This window comes from Osmerus eperlanus, chromosome 21 (genome assembly GCF_963692335.1).
Source record: "Osmerus eperlanus chromosome 21, fOsmEpe2.1, whole genome shotgun sequence".
Taxonomy (NCBI): Eukaryota; Metazoa; Chordata; class Actinopteri; order Osmeriformes; family Osmeridae; genus Osmerus; species Osmerus eperlanus.
In genome coordinates, this window is record NC_085038.1 from 5,214,021 (window position 1) to 5,228,340 (window position 14,320).

The 14,320-nt window shown below is 45.6% G+C and overlaps 1 protein-coding gene across 1 annotated transcript; it reads right to left on the reverse strand.

Annotated features, from left to right (window-relative positions):
- Nucleotides 1–210: 210 nt before the first annotated feature.
- On the reverse strand, nt 211–12,368 carry LOC134007451 (kinesin heavy chain-like). The gene is made up of 26 exons (XM_062446916.1): nt 11,882–12,368; nt 10,557–10,644; nt 10,388–10,461; nt 9,729–9,833; nt 9,582–9,630; nt 9,436–9,491; nt 9,269–9,356; nt 9,005–9,129; nt 8,761–8,865; nt 8,495–8,643; nt 6,548–6,696; nt 6,071–6,246; nt 5,872–5,940; nt 5,523–5,729; nt 5,172–5,318; nt 4,787–4,984; nt 4,255–4,372; nt 3,922–3,992; nt 3,534–3,643; nt 3,193–3,294; nt 2,961–3,021; nt 2,810–2,881; nt 2,522–2,626; nt 2,087–2,303; nt 1,889–1,961; nt 211–1,636 (listed from the first exon to the last, which is right to left on the reverse strand). Exons 1-26 carry the CDS (start codon nt 12,005–12,007, stop codon nt 1,633–1,635), a joined length of 2,844 nt encoding a protein of 947 aa, XP_062302900.1. The 5' UTR covers nt 12,008–12,368; the 3' UTR covers nt 211–1,632.
- Nucleotides 12,369–14,320: the final 1,952 nt, after the last annotated feature.

Sequence of the window (14,320 nt, forward strand, 5' to 3'; positions counted from 1 at the left end):
ACTGGTCTGGTGGTACCTGTGAGGACATGTCAGGAAGATAATCAAGCAGAGAAGGAAGATGGCCAGATTTGGGTTTAGTTTGGATTTGTGGTAGTTTGCTCTTTACCAAGTACATTGTCTGCATCTGTATTTCAGTTAACCTCAGGTGAAAGTTATTTAAAAAAAGGACAGCCCCAAGATTATTAGCAGTAATACATTACCACTACTAGATAAAGTTAAATATCTTTATTTGCTCTAATTCAAACATTTAAAATGAGTTATACAACATGCACTTATACAGTAAATGTCATTATCAGTCAAGTACAGCAGGCGTACCATATTCCTTCTGAAGCCATCCATGTTCAATAGCATTGTCTATTGTAACAACTGAATGCTAAATACAGAAACCATACAACCATAAATAATTAGTCCTGCCATGATAACTGCTATCATTTGCAGATGAGCACATTTAAAATAATGTGTACACCCAAGAACATGCTGAAATACAATAACATGTAAAGCAATGTAGGAACATATTAAACTCTGAGGGTCATTTCTGAGAGAGGGCATGTTTCTCCATTGCATGTAGCCACTAAGATTTCTTCTAGTTTTTTCATGAAGGCTCAAAGGGTTGTTCAGTCAGTCAGAAACAAACAATACTGCGTGTCAAAAAGTCTCCAAGAGTTTCTAAAGGCACTAAGGTCAGCAGGTTAAGCCAAAGCCTGCTACTGTCTGCAGTGGGCAGCTTGGTCAAACATCAGTTCACATATTACTCGTGCCATACTGTGAGAGAAAGTTCTAGGTCTGTATGTAAAAAAACTTTGCTTTGCTTTGAGAGTGCAGTGTACTGTCTCCTGTCTGACTGCAGGGACATCTGATTGGCTGATCAGCATCTCAGCTGCAGGTGGAAGACAGTACCATACACCTTAACCCTACACCTAAGAAAATTCCCAATAAATCATCCCATGGTATCCCTTGGTACAGTGTGGTATTTCTATCCATTTCAAAAGTAAAAGGTATTACTAAACCAGTAAATCACAAACGACAGGTCTGTATTGTAACTAATGCTGACAATTCATGCCAAACACTGTTACTTCCCACTAACTCTGAATGATCAAGCTAGTAGTGCCCCTCTTTCTCAAGGAAGTTGTTATGTATCATGAAGGTAACAGACTATGCAACAGACTACGAAAGAGACTATGCAATACCAAACAGACAAAAAGCTTTGGAAAATGATAACAGAGACCATAACTACATATCTATTGTAAGCGAGCGCGGAAAAGGTGCAAATTATAATTGCTAAACTATTTTAATGCAAAAACACAGTGCAGGTGGAGCTCAAATGCCAATGCAATTTTTTTACAGGTGCATTTCGACGCTTCACAAGAACAACCCCTGTAGATCTACTACAGTACACTTGGAGAGCTCTCAAAGCAGTTAATGCAGTATGCGATTACATTGCACGGCCATATGTACTGTATCATGTAAATATATACAGGAGCTGAAAGAGTTAGGTGAGGAGGAGGTTTGTCTGCCAGTCAGTGAAAGATGAGACAGTCAGGTTGGCGTTCCAAGAACAGGCAGGGGGGTGCAGGTAGGTAGGGGGCCAAGGTGGTTCAGCTATGAGGTGGTCTGTACATGCAGGTCCTGGGTCTATCTGCAGTCGGAAAGAGGAACAAAGGACTGATTAATATCCACAAATTAGATACAAATTCATCAAATCCAGGGTGCTTTTTTTTTCTGGATATCAAAGCAGCCAGTCCTGTCAGTCCAAGAAACTAAGCTCTCCTGACCTCTAGTGTTCATATGTGTGCACTACAACCAACAGTTATCCCCATGCTCTGCCATCAATGTTAAACCAAGCCGTCACTAAGGAAGCCTGGGTGGGTGCCACTCCCCCCAACCTTACTTGTTGTGGTTGTACTGGTGGCTGTAGACAGTAGGGGAGGACAGAGGGTGGTGTCCTGAGCGGATGGGCTTAGCTGGAAGACAGACAGACAGACAGACAAGGCAACACCAGTCATTAATAGATACCCTGCAAGCTGTACTGGATAGCAGGACGGCTCCCACAGCTGAACCAGGGTAGATAATTCAAACACATAGTCACCGATCTGAGCAGAGTTGCCCCTCCTGGCCAGGTTCTTGGCCCTCACGGCCTCCTTGATGCGGTCCACCTCCGTCTGGTAGCGCTTGCGGTCTCTCATGGCGTTCTCCTTGGCCTCCTTCAGGGCGTTCTCCAGGGCCTTGACCCGCTCCGCCGTGGCCCGCAGACGCTTCTCCAGCTTGGGCAGTTCACAGCGCAGGTCTGCGTTGTCACGGACCAGCTGCACTCGCATTCAGATACACAGTCAGACACGCATACCATCACATGTATTAGAGCAGTCGACAGATTTAAATCATTCATTTTGAGCAATCTTCTTGTTATGTTTTATTTACCAATAGGTGGCCATATTTGTTTGATCTCATATTTGTTTGATCTCACGAACTTTGTCAGTTCACATGTAGCCAAGGACGAGTGAGGGATGATTCAGTGTGACATTACCTGCTTGTGGACTTTGGTGAGCTGCTCCAGGTTGTTCTCCAGGAAGGAGATTTTCTGTTTCTGAGCGGCGCTGCCCACTCCATCTTCACAGTCCAGCTCGGCGCTCTGAACACATGCAGAGCACACAGCAGTCAGTCAACTGAGAACCTACAAACATCCGCTTAGGACAATGACTGACCCATCACCATGAATAGCATTTTTCAAATAGATAATGTTATTTTGTGTGACATGGCCTAGAATATGTGACATGTTCTACAACATGACATGTTGTAGAACATGCATATGTACCTTCTTGACGCGTGTTGTGAGGTCTTGTACAAAGATTTTGCGCAAGTTATGCAGAGTCTGCAGCTCCTTTGCCTGTGGGAAAAAAAGAGTTTAGAGAACTTATGGTCGATAAGGACTTTCTAAATGGACGAATCCCAAAGCGGTGACATACCACAGTCTCCTCCAGTCCCTTAAGGTCTTCCTGAGCCTGCTCTTTCTGTTCATTTAGGAGCCTGAGGCACAGAAAACAAACAAGGTTGCAAATACATGTACAGATGTCTTGACTACAACAATAAAGAAGCCAGACCTTCGGAACTAGCATCAAATGGTTTCGACATAGAAAGGAAAGAATTCAAAAGAAAAACGACAATTTTGAGTTAGATCCGAGGTCAAGGGATACCTACACAAGGTTCTGAAGTTTGGCGTCTTTCTCCTGTTCCTCTGCTTTGAGTTTTTCATAATCAGACATCATCCTCGCTTGCTCCAGCAGTAGTCCTTGGTTCAGACTGGGGAGAAAGCAAGTGAGAAAGAGGACAGCAGACAGAGGGAGAGAGGGAAGGAGGGGAGGAAGGACGGAAGGGCATAAAGGTGGGAAGGCAGACGTAAGTCCTAAAGCAGAGTTCGCATTTGTTGAACGCATTCTGTGCTACCATCGTGCAATAGACATCCCGGTCACAACTTTCTTTGCACATGGAGGCGTGCCGGAAATCAGACGCCTTCAGAGCTGAAGGGTTGTGCCACTCACTCGGTGAGCTTGTCCAGCACCCTCTGCTTGTCCTCAATCTCGTCGCGCAGGCGAGACAGCTGCTTCTGGTGGGCCTCTCGGTGGCACTCCATCTGCTCCTCCAGGGTCTTCTGTGTGAGGGCCCACCAGAGGAGGTTACACACCCGCCCACGCACACCCACACGCAGCCACGCACACACCCTCCCACACACACCCACACGCAGCCACGCACACACCCGCCCACACAAACACTTACACCCACTCACATCCAGTACTAGTCAAAAGTTTGGACACATTGAATGGGAAAATGTGTCCAAACTTTTGACTGGTACTGTATACTGTACGTGCAGTCATACGTACACACACACACACCCATACTGTACATGCACATACTCACACACGTGCTTACCTTGATATCCTCCTCTCCCTGCAGCCTGCTCATGCTCTCCTTCTCCTTATCCGACACCACGTGCATTTTCTCTGAGAAAACAACAATCCATTTCAGTGATTGGTGCATTTAATAACGACGCCGAGAGCGAGACACAGTACGAGAGCCAAACGGATGTCTGAGACCTAGGGCACTCAGAAGCCATCTTAGAATCACAAGCAGAGTGATGAGCTGACCACACAGTGTAAACGCCTCCCTCGGGTCATAGCAGAGAATGACTACGATGTTGGAGGCCTTGTGAAACGGTCCTGGGTGCTGTGGGAGAGTGCAGCAGGTGCTGCGGCCAAGGCTCACCCTGAGCATGGAGCTTGGCCAGCTCCTCTGTGAGAGCATCCTGGGTCTCCTCCAGCTGTCTCTTCTTCTGCTCCATGTTCTGCATGTAGTCCGTCAGGGACTTGATCTTCGCCTGGTGCTGCAATGTCGCCGTGGCATGGGAGGACACACACACACACACAATATACCCTAATATTTGAAAAAGCACATTTGGGATATCTACTGTGCATGTCATGGTCATTTAGAAAACCAAACCTTAACTGTGGTATCTGAACTTCTCTCAACAAAATACTTACTTTCTTTTAAAACACAAAAGAATATTGAAGTAAACCCAAATAAGTATTCATCCAAGCTTCATATCGTTTTTGACATTCTTTTACTTTTGACCTTGACACATTTTATTCTTTACCCTGCCCAACCGATCCCACACAGTTTCAGGTATGCTCAGGTCAGGACTCAAGGTGGGATCAATGAGATCCTTCACCATGGCCCAGCACTTTTACACACGACTGTATGTATGTACTGTATGCTTGGCTTAGACCCTCCCGGTTACCTGGGAGATGAGTAACTGGCAGGAGGCCAGCTCCTTCTCGTTGGCCTGCATCTTGCGGCTGGTGTCTGCGTGGGCGCTCTCCAGCTGCTTGCTGCGGTTGACCAGCGACTTAACCTCTGACTTCATCTTGCTGATGTAGAGACGGGCCATGGTGAACTCTTCCTCGATAGCCACCCCGTTACCGTTCCCCTCGGAAGTCTGTTGGACACAAAGAAAGTGTGTTGGTGTTGTTTGCTTCACAAAATGGAAGAACGTTTGTAGGCGTGTGCGCATGTGTGTCTACGTCTGTCTGCGTTCTGTGGGTCGGTTAGTGTGTCTGTAAGTGCATGTATGTATCTATCTGTGGTCTGAGGTTTGGTGTGTGTTTTTGTGTGTGTGTATGTACCATCTTGACGTCGTTGGCGCCGATGATGCTCCCTATATCGCTGAGTTCCCTCAGCAGCAGGTTGAGGATCTCAGACGCTCTCTTCTTCTGGTGACCACTGAGCTCCTGGAGATGAGCCAGCTCCCTCTGCACCTCCACTAGCACCGCCTGGCACAAACACACACACACACTTGAATTACCATACAAGTTCCGTTTGTGTCAAACATAGACCGAAGAATAGACCGAATCCCTTCTATGAAATGCCATTTCAAATGTCATCACAAACATTCTTTTTGTCGTTTTAGACTTCTCACACAGGTCCCCAAAACAAGTCTCTCCTCTCTGTCCTCTCCCCTGTCTCCTCTCACTCACGGTCTTCTGGACCAGCTCCTCTGTCAGCTGGTGGTTGGAGCGGCTCCTGTCCTCCACCTCCTGGCTCTTCTGGTCGTAGTTGACGGCCAGCTCCTCCAGGGCCTGCAGCACCTCCTTCACCTCCTCCTTGGCTGCCTCGTTCTCCTGTTGCAGGCGCGTCAGGATGTCCTGCACCTTCACGTAGTCCAACTTTGTTGACGCCAGCAGCTACAAGTACACACACACACAGGAATATAGACATACAAATGCATTCTTACTACTAAAACATCCAGTAGTGCTCTTCTAAGCATAGGTACATGTAGTACTAATATATAACTGCAAGGTGGCGCTGTTGAGCTATTGCAGTTACCTCTTCCTGGTCCAGCATCTGTTCCTTCAGCTTCTCCACCAGCTGACTCTGCTGGTTGATCTCATCGTCCTGGGAAAGAACAAATAAGCAATGATCATACACATATTCAAGGTCTAATCGTCGTACGACGTCATCACCGTAACTGCTGCGTCGCCCTCCATGTCGGGCGACATCCACCCCTGGACCTGGGCCGACCCACCTTGTCGTCCAGCTGCTTGTAGAGGTTGCTGATGTCCTCCTCATACTTGCTCTTCTCCTCGCTGGAGACGGCGCTGCTGGCCAGGACCTGGTTGTCGATGACGGGCGTGTTGTCGCAGGGCTCTTGGTTCTTCTGGTCCTTGGCACTCAGCTGCTCTTCTTCCGGAACGTTCTCACCTGGGACCCGGAAGCAAGACAGAGAGGGGGAGGTCAGGGGTCAACGCTCTGGTCTTGCATGGTGACGGTAGGCTACTGCATGACTAGAGTGGTTTTGTTCAAGTCACACGCAACATGTGACACTGGTCTGGTGGCCAACTTCTGTGGGTCTGCAGTATGTGTGTGTATTAGTGTGTGTAGGCCATTGTTGCTGCCAAGGTGGGGAATGTCAAAAGCTATGTTAGTGATAATAATGCATCCCAGTGTTCCCAGTTCCCAGTTCCTCGTTTCCAGTGTTCTGGAACACTTCACTGCTCCTTACCGTTCCTCCAACGGTTGAGTTCCATCTCCAGGCGCTGGATGATGTTCTTCAGGCTCTTGTTCTTGTCCTTCTCCTTCTCATACTTCTTCTTCCACTCCTCGGCGGTCAGCTCCAGGTTCACAGACACGGTGTTCTTGATGGTCTTGGCCCTGCGTGGGGGTTAGGACGAAGGAAGTTAGAAGGAACACTCAGATAAGAGTTTTCTCAAGGCCTGGGGTTTTGCCACAGATCCAATCCAGATCGATCCAGCAGATTAGATTTTCTAATACATTCATTACCATCATTATGAAGAACCTTGGAGGTGGTATGGGAAACAGGCCTTTCCACTGGTGCTTCAAGGCTGAGTTTATCTGTGGCAGATCGCTCATCCACTAGTGAACTACCGGGTGACAGTAGGAGCTTGCGATTTACATTTACATTTACACATTTAATCATTTAGCAGACGCTCTTATCCAGAGCGACTTACAGTAAGTACAGGGACATTCTCCCCGAGGCAAGTAGGGTGAAGTGCCTTGCCCAAGGACACAACCTCATTTGACACAGCCGGGAATCGAAGCAACAACCTTCAGATTACTAGCCCGATTCCCTAACCACTCAGCCACCTGACTCCCTGTCAGGTGCCTCTGATTGTCTGCACCTCTCCTGACTTCCTCCTCTAGGTCCCTCTTTGGTGTGTGCCTGATGAGTGCTTGCATAATCAAGCCCTGACCTTTTCAGCTCAGTCTCCAGATGATGAAAACAGAAGGTTTGTCATCTCTCAACGACCCCGGACACACCCTCAGCTTAGCAAGTGACCCTTCGCCGCCACCCCGCCACCTCAACCCAGCCCCTCTCTTTAAAACGACAGGGCTTTTCTCTGTTTCTCTGCTGCGTCTCCGACGAGAGAGCTGTGTGTGTCTGCTGCGAGTGTGTGTGCTGCGAGTGTGTCTACTGCGTGAGAGTGCTGCGAGTGTGTCTACTGCATGAGTGTGCTGCGAGTGTGTCTACTGCGTGAGAGTGCTGCGAGTGTGTCTACTGCATGAGTGTGCTGCGAGTGTGTCTACTGCATGAGTGTGCTGCGAGTGTGTCTACTGCATGAGTGTGCTGCGAGTGTGTCTACTGCGTGAGTGTGCTGTGCGTGTGTCTACTGCATGAGTATGCTGTGCGTGTATCTGTGCCAGAGGACACAGAGGACAAACAGTACAGCTCTGCTCTGCCCGTGCTGGCGGAGACAGAGTAGCAGGTCTCCCTGGAGCAGAGCACTGTGCTGTGGTGCGCTCTACTGCACTGTCATACCATGTGACCTACAGCGGCTGCAGAGCTGCAGTGAAGCTCAGAGGAGAGAGGAGGACAGAAAGGAGGAGGGGGGGGGAGGGGGGGGGGACTAGACTAATGAGTCTCTGCTTGCCTTCTTACAATAAAAGTCCAGCTCAGGGATCACCCAGCCACTCAGCTAAGTAGGTTGTCATGGTTGCATAATCTACTGGAGACATGTTGATTGAATGAATTTATCTCCATCAGTTTAGGAGGGCTCTTCGATGATATGAACAGACATAATGGGACATCGATAATATTACCTTAGAGTGGCTAGTTTGTGTGGTAAGTAATGGGTTGTCTTCACTGTGGTTCACAGTCATTAGCATGCTCATAGCCACGATGGCACAATTAGACATTTAGTGGCTTAGGCCCCACCAGATTAGTGGAGTTGGAGTAGGCTAATGTTTAGAATTACCTCAAAGAGAGCTTGTCTTTATAATAGGTACTCACTTTCATTCTTAATTGTGTACAGGCTCATAATCGCGATGATTTTCGCTACAGATACCATTCCATGTAGTGTATCTCTGACCTTGCTCTACAGTTTCTATGCTGTTGTCATGGCAGGAATGGAGGGATGTTAACTAGTTTTGTAGAGAGGAGTAAGGAAAAGGAGACAGGGGGGTGGAGGTAGTGGGGCGGGGGGGCGTTCACCTCTGTCCGAACATGAGGGTGGACTTGGTCTCCGCCTCGTTGTAGACGGAGGGGGAACAGCAGATGATGATGGTGGTCCGACAGTTGCCCCCCAGGGAGTCCTGCAGGATGCGGGTCATCTTGCTGTCTCTGTACGGCACGTGGGTTTTCTAGCAAGGAGACACATCTGTGAGCTCAGACTCGTAGCAAAACAAGAACAGGGTGCAGAGGAGCCCTCCTCATTCCTCGCAGATGGAGTATCTAAGATACTAGAACTAAGAACTTACGGTGCCCTCAGCCAGAGCGGAGATGACGTTCCCAAGCGCCGAAAGGGACTTATTGATATTTTTAGCCTCGTCCAGCACGGCTCCTTCCGCCCCAGTTTTGCTGACCTTCAGGAGACATAAAACCGAGTCAGCGCCTGGCTGAGGAACCCTGTATCAGCACCTTCAACTGACAAACCCGGGCGATGGCACACAGTCGTGTTTTTACTAAATGTACTGTCCTGTACGCTTGTATGGCCTGCCCTACCTTTTCACTGCCTGCCAGGTCAACCAGGTAGAGTTTTCCGGACAGTTTCTTCTCTGTCTCGATGTTCTCCTGTTTGATGTTGATCAGGAAGATGCTGTGACTCCTGGAACTGTGCTCGTTCATGTCTGCAACAACGCAACAATGAGGCCTTCTGCTTAATGCGTACAAAAGTGAACTACGCAGCATTGACTGAACAGGTGAGAAGGTATATATACTGTGTGTATGTCTGGGTGCGAAATGCTGACAAGTTAACAGGGCACGTACTTGTCACTGCCACATGTCGGTTATTCTTGCCCTCATCGATGACGTCCATGACCTCCTCCGGGCTGGAGACGAATCGCTCTGTACAGCCCTGGAAGACCACCACAGCTTCATCAGCGGTGACCCTCTGAACCAGATGGAGAAAGTTTCTGGAGCAACGTTTTCCTTACCTTGACATAGGGCACCCTGTTTTTGTCCTCGTGTACAGCAAGGTTGGTCTTTGAAACTTAAAAATAGAAAACAAAGGTGTTCTCTTTAACACAAACACACACACACTTTTGAACATGAAAACATCGAAATCCGCCCCATTTCTTACCATCAAGCAGATCTCTGATCTTGTCGAGGTATATTTCAAAATATGAGACCTTAAGAAATGAAAAGTGAGACAATGTTTGTTATCACAATATACGCTGCCATACTGTAGACAAGAGTTTTGGATCCAAACTGAACCTGCAGTGTTTACCTTGATGTGGAACTCCAGGTTCTCGTCCATGGAGTAGATGTGGTCAAAGATGTCATGGGCGATGCGGGGGATGATGCCCATCAGCTGGGGGTCATGGAGCTTACCCTGGGGTGGGGTGGAGGTGGGGTGGGGGGTTACAGCATGGTACCAAGCATGCCCATCACCAGTGACTAACACAATGTCCATCCCCCTCCTGTCCATTTTGTGTATTAGGTTACTAGCCAATGATTCCTTATTGCCAGTGCTGATGTACTTAATGCCTCTTTAAACTTGAGGACAAATGAGACCCATAGTGATCAAAATATCCTTGGAACGCTATAAACTTACTCCAAATGAATTCTTAATCTCTGAGTAAGACCATTTTGAAATGGCCTGCTCCAATGAAATCCAATATTTTGAATGCTGTCAGAGTGACTGACTAGGTGAGTCATGGTGAAAAGTGTTTATATTCTCAAAGGTGCCTTGATGAACCTTGACCCACAATCTCTAGGTGACACTATTTATCCCCAAAACCTGCCTCAACATTTGTCTAAATACTGGATGTTACACTTAAATTGTCCTTGAACACTATCCTATCTACACATCCACATTTAAATGGCATACAATATCTCAGTTACAGGTCCCCCTGTTGAACAGTAGGGCAGGATGAAGGAGCTCACCTCCATAGTGTGTGTCTTCCCTGAGGACGTTTGCCCATAGGCAAAGATGGTCCCATTGTAGCCTCCAAGGACGTCTGTGTGAACACAACCACGGGACATGGTTTAGCTGAAGCACTTATCAGCAGGGAGATGGATCACGCCAGGGCCAGAGGACATCGACTCAGCCTACCTTTAACAATCTGCTTTGCACACGCATCGTAGACCTGCTCCTGGGCAGTGTTTGGGGGAAGGACGCGGTCAAAGACATATGGCTTGCTCTGTCCAAAACAAAGCAAATGGTGAATCGCAGAGACATACAGCAGGGCAAGGAGACAGACAGGCAGATAAGCAGGCAAACAGACACAAGTGGATGGTTCTAGAAACATCATAATATTGTTTCAGGATTACACTTTAATGGGAGCAAAAGCCTCCCAGGAGAAACCCAGGCCTTTCGTAACAAGTCTGTCAGCACATCTCCGGGGGCAACAGGAGATGTCTCTCCCAGCAGTCTTCCACAGAAGCCTCTCTTTGTCCAAAACAAATGTGATTGCATCAACGCTAAAAAGTGACAGTCATCAAAAAGAACCCCTGAGGTGTCTCATTTGTGTTGTGCTTTAGAAACTTGAAATATTTACAGATACAATTACATAAATAATGTATACACTGGAGGAGAGCTGAGAGAAAGACTACTGTGCTGCAATGTACAACACAGTGTACAGATGAGTTATTGTGCTAAATGTGTGTATTTGTCCAAAAATACTGTATTCGAGGATATTTCGACAATGTATTTAAAGATAACGCGTAGCCTCGCAATATGTAGGCCTAATTAACTGGCTGAAATGAGGCAAACAACAAGGTGGTGTGGATGTCAATCTAACCAACAAACAGTTCCGTATTCCCACCAGATAAGATAATTACGACCTACAGTCGACTGCACAGCAACAAGCTGACTGCTTAAACATAGATTAAAATCGTGTCCTGTGAGGGTTTCCTTTTCCAAAATGGAAATAACTGTCAAAGGCCTATTATATTTCGCCAACCCCAATGTTTCAAAATAAACAGTAAAAATATCAAGGCTAGCCTGTGTTGACATCGCCACAGGTGACAATGCACAACAGAATGTCATTAATGTCACATAATGCAAATTCAGCAAAGCGGAATACCGCAGCATTGTTGAAGTCCAAACTACACCTCAATGCATTGGCCCTATGCAATATTTCTATAGGATTGATCTTGTCAACTGCAGTAGACCGATGCAGGTGCTGCGCAGCCAAAACAACCATAATGGTTTGACAATCCTATAGCCTACGGATAAGGAACATTTAAAAACTCAAATTAGGCTGCATAACCTTTTGTGTAGTTTGTGGGTGGGGAGAGTTCATATGAGCACCGCAGATTTCCGCTGCATCGGTTTGATGATGAAGTTGGTTTTACGCCATTCCCGTTGGCAATGTAGGCTAAATAGGCAATGAAACAGGCTACACCATTTAAGATGAAAAGGGCCAATTAACTTACTGTTATAACCACGGTGTCCTCTTCTTTAAATTTAGGAATGTACTTATCTCCTCTTGTAATTTCGGATTCATTTAATGGCCTAAATCGGCACAATACTTTGATACCGCATTCGGCTGCGTCCGCCATGTCTGTCTTTGCGGATAAGCAAAAGCCACAGCAAAAAACTTAAAGCCGACCTAGTCTGCCAATTCTGCTAGTGTTTATCTGTTGAATAGCGTCAGATAAAACGTCCTTCATCGATGCACCTCTCGCCTTCTGGGCAGAGGCATGGGCAGATCATCTGCAGTTGTCCATTAGGCTACGTTATAGAGGTAAAATAAAAGTCGAACAATTGCCTCCGTCTAAAATCTGGCAGTAGATATCAAGTCTGTATTGAAGGGAGCGGCTTAAGATGTCCATTCAGAAGCCTACATAAGGTGCCCCGAGTTCAGAAACCGCATCATCCTGATCCTGCGCGCGTTCACCGCCCTGCATCAGCACCACTCTTGTATCACTCCCTCCGCCTCTTGGGCTGGTCATCACTATAAACTCTCAACCTTTGCGCAGTTGAATACAAGAGTTGAATTCAAAACGTTAGACTATTAACAATTGAAATACAACTTGAATAACCATTTTTACCAACAGAGAATTGGCTTATTATGTGCAAACTGTTTAATAATGTGCCCAAGTCTATGTTTATTGCTACCCATTTAATCAGGCCAGTGCTAGCTGGTACTAATTTGTGTATTTTATGCTGCAATAGAGCCATCTGCTGTCTCATCATTCACCCCAGTTCATGGTGTGTATGTGCTGTCCCAACAGCCTTGAGGAGCAAGAGTTCTGTATGAGAACCGTGAGCTTGTCTTCCAGTCTGTCCCATTTATAGAACACATTACAAAAATAAATAAATATGATCAATATGGAGCCTACACATGAACCCATACGGTTTACAGCACAGCATACATTCTAATTTGATGATTTTGAAGGACTACTGGGAAAATGTGTCAAAACATAGCATACGTGTGAGACTTGTTTCTTGTGATTTTTCACTTCACCACTAGAGGTGAGCATTGAATTAATAAAGGAAAAACACAAATCAGCAAAGAAACCAAAGCAAATGTTCTAAGCTGTCAAAAAAATCAAATTTGACATCAAGTTTTCAAGTAAGAGTGACCAGTTTTTAATATCTTAAACATCTGTGCAACATTGTTCAAATGTTACATCACTGCATGACCTGTAATGTTCACAATATTTACAAAAACATCTGGTTACACAAATCATAAAAATCCAAACAATTAGAAATTATGGACTCCAATAAACTATTACTAACACACACCAACGCAACAAGTGAGATCAAGTGCACATCATACTTCACAAAGTCTATTTTTGTAAAGTATATATTAGTGAGAAAATATATACTTAATTACAAGTTGAATACAACCCTGACAACAACATTTTTGTAAAACAAAGTTCAAAGAGCAAGCAAAGGTAATGGAACACAAGGTAAAACAATAACCTCACTGGCATATCCAAAATAAAACTAACTGCACATACTCACACGCACAATCTCAGTGAAAATAAAATGAAGACTACACTGATCATTTGAAGAAGGGAAAAAAAACATTTTTTGTTGCTGACCTGCATGGTCAAGAATACTTTCAACTGAGAAAAACAAACAAACCAATTAACACCGGGACGTTACTGGGTCTTAGTGTTACAAGGTCAGAATGGACTTTACCAAAAGAGCACATGTGTTCTCTTGACTGCAGACATCCCCATTTAAAAAATCTTGATTAGGCAAGGTATCATCTTGAAAACAAAAAAGTGGGAAACGCTTCTTGCTTGAAGTTACAGTAGTTTGATAAAACAACGTAAGAAAGTGTATTCTGCATCAAAACAACTGTGAACGAGCCCATCATTGGATGGAAACCCTCTGAAATGCGTAACCCTTGTCTACTTTGTATTGCACTTGACAAGTGTGTAGTGAATGAAATGCTCTGTAACTATAGAAAAACAAATATTACAGTAGCTAGACTGATTGCACAATCATGTACAACCTCTATTCCACTGTAGTTTTGTGATAACCTCATGTCATATTAGTATCTTTGCTTCCACTTAACACTAAAAGAACACTGAAAGCCAAGGTCTCTAGGGGCAGGTAAGAATTTCTTCATGATGCACAATCGTTAATTTCAACAAATCCACAGATGTCTTAACTATCCTAACTAACTGTCTGAAATAGTGTTATAATATTGTCATAATTAACCATACAGTTTCTGAAGCTGACGTCTGTCTGCATTCTTGGACCGTCATGGACTGGACTTACATGTCCAGGCAAGATATCAATACTCTATTTAAATACTAAACGTTCTGCAAGGAACCAATAAGATATCAGTTGTGGCCATTTTAGCAATCTTCTGCTGCAACAATTATCTAGCAGATCTGTAAAAACAAGGTCAT

Coding starts and splice junctions, on each gene's coding strand:
- LOC134007451 (XM_062446916.1), bottom strand. CDS start 12,007: ATGGCGGACGCAGCCGAATGCGGTATCAAAGTATTGTGCCGATTTAGG. Junction 3,993..4,254: donor GGCCAAGCTCCATGCTCAGG/GTGAGCCTTGGC, acceptor TTGTTTTCTCAG/AGAAAATGCACGTGGTGTCG. Junction 3,644..3,921: donor AGGGAGAGGAGGATATCAAG/GTAAGCACGTGT, acceptor GCCCTCACACAG/AAGACCCTGGAGGAGCAGAT.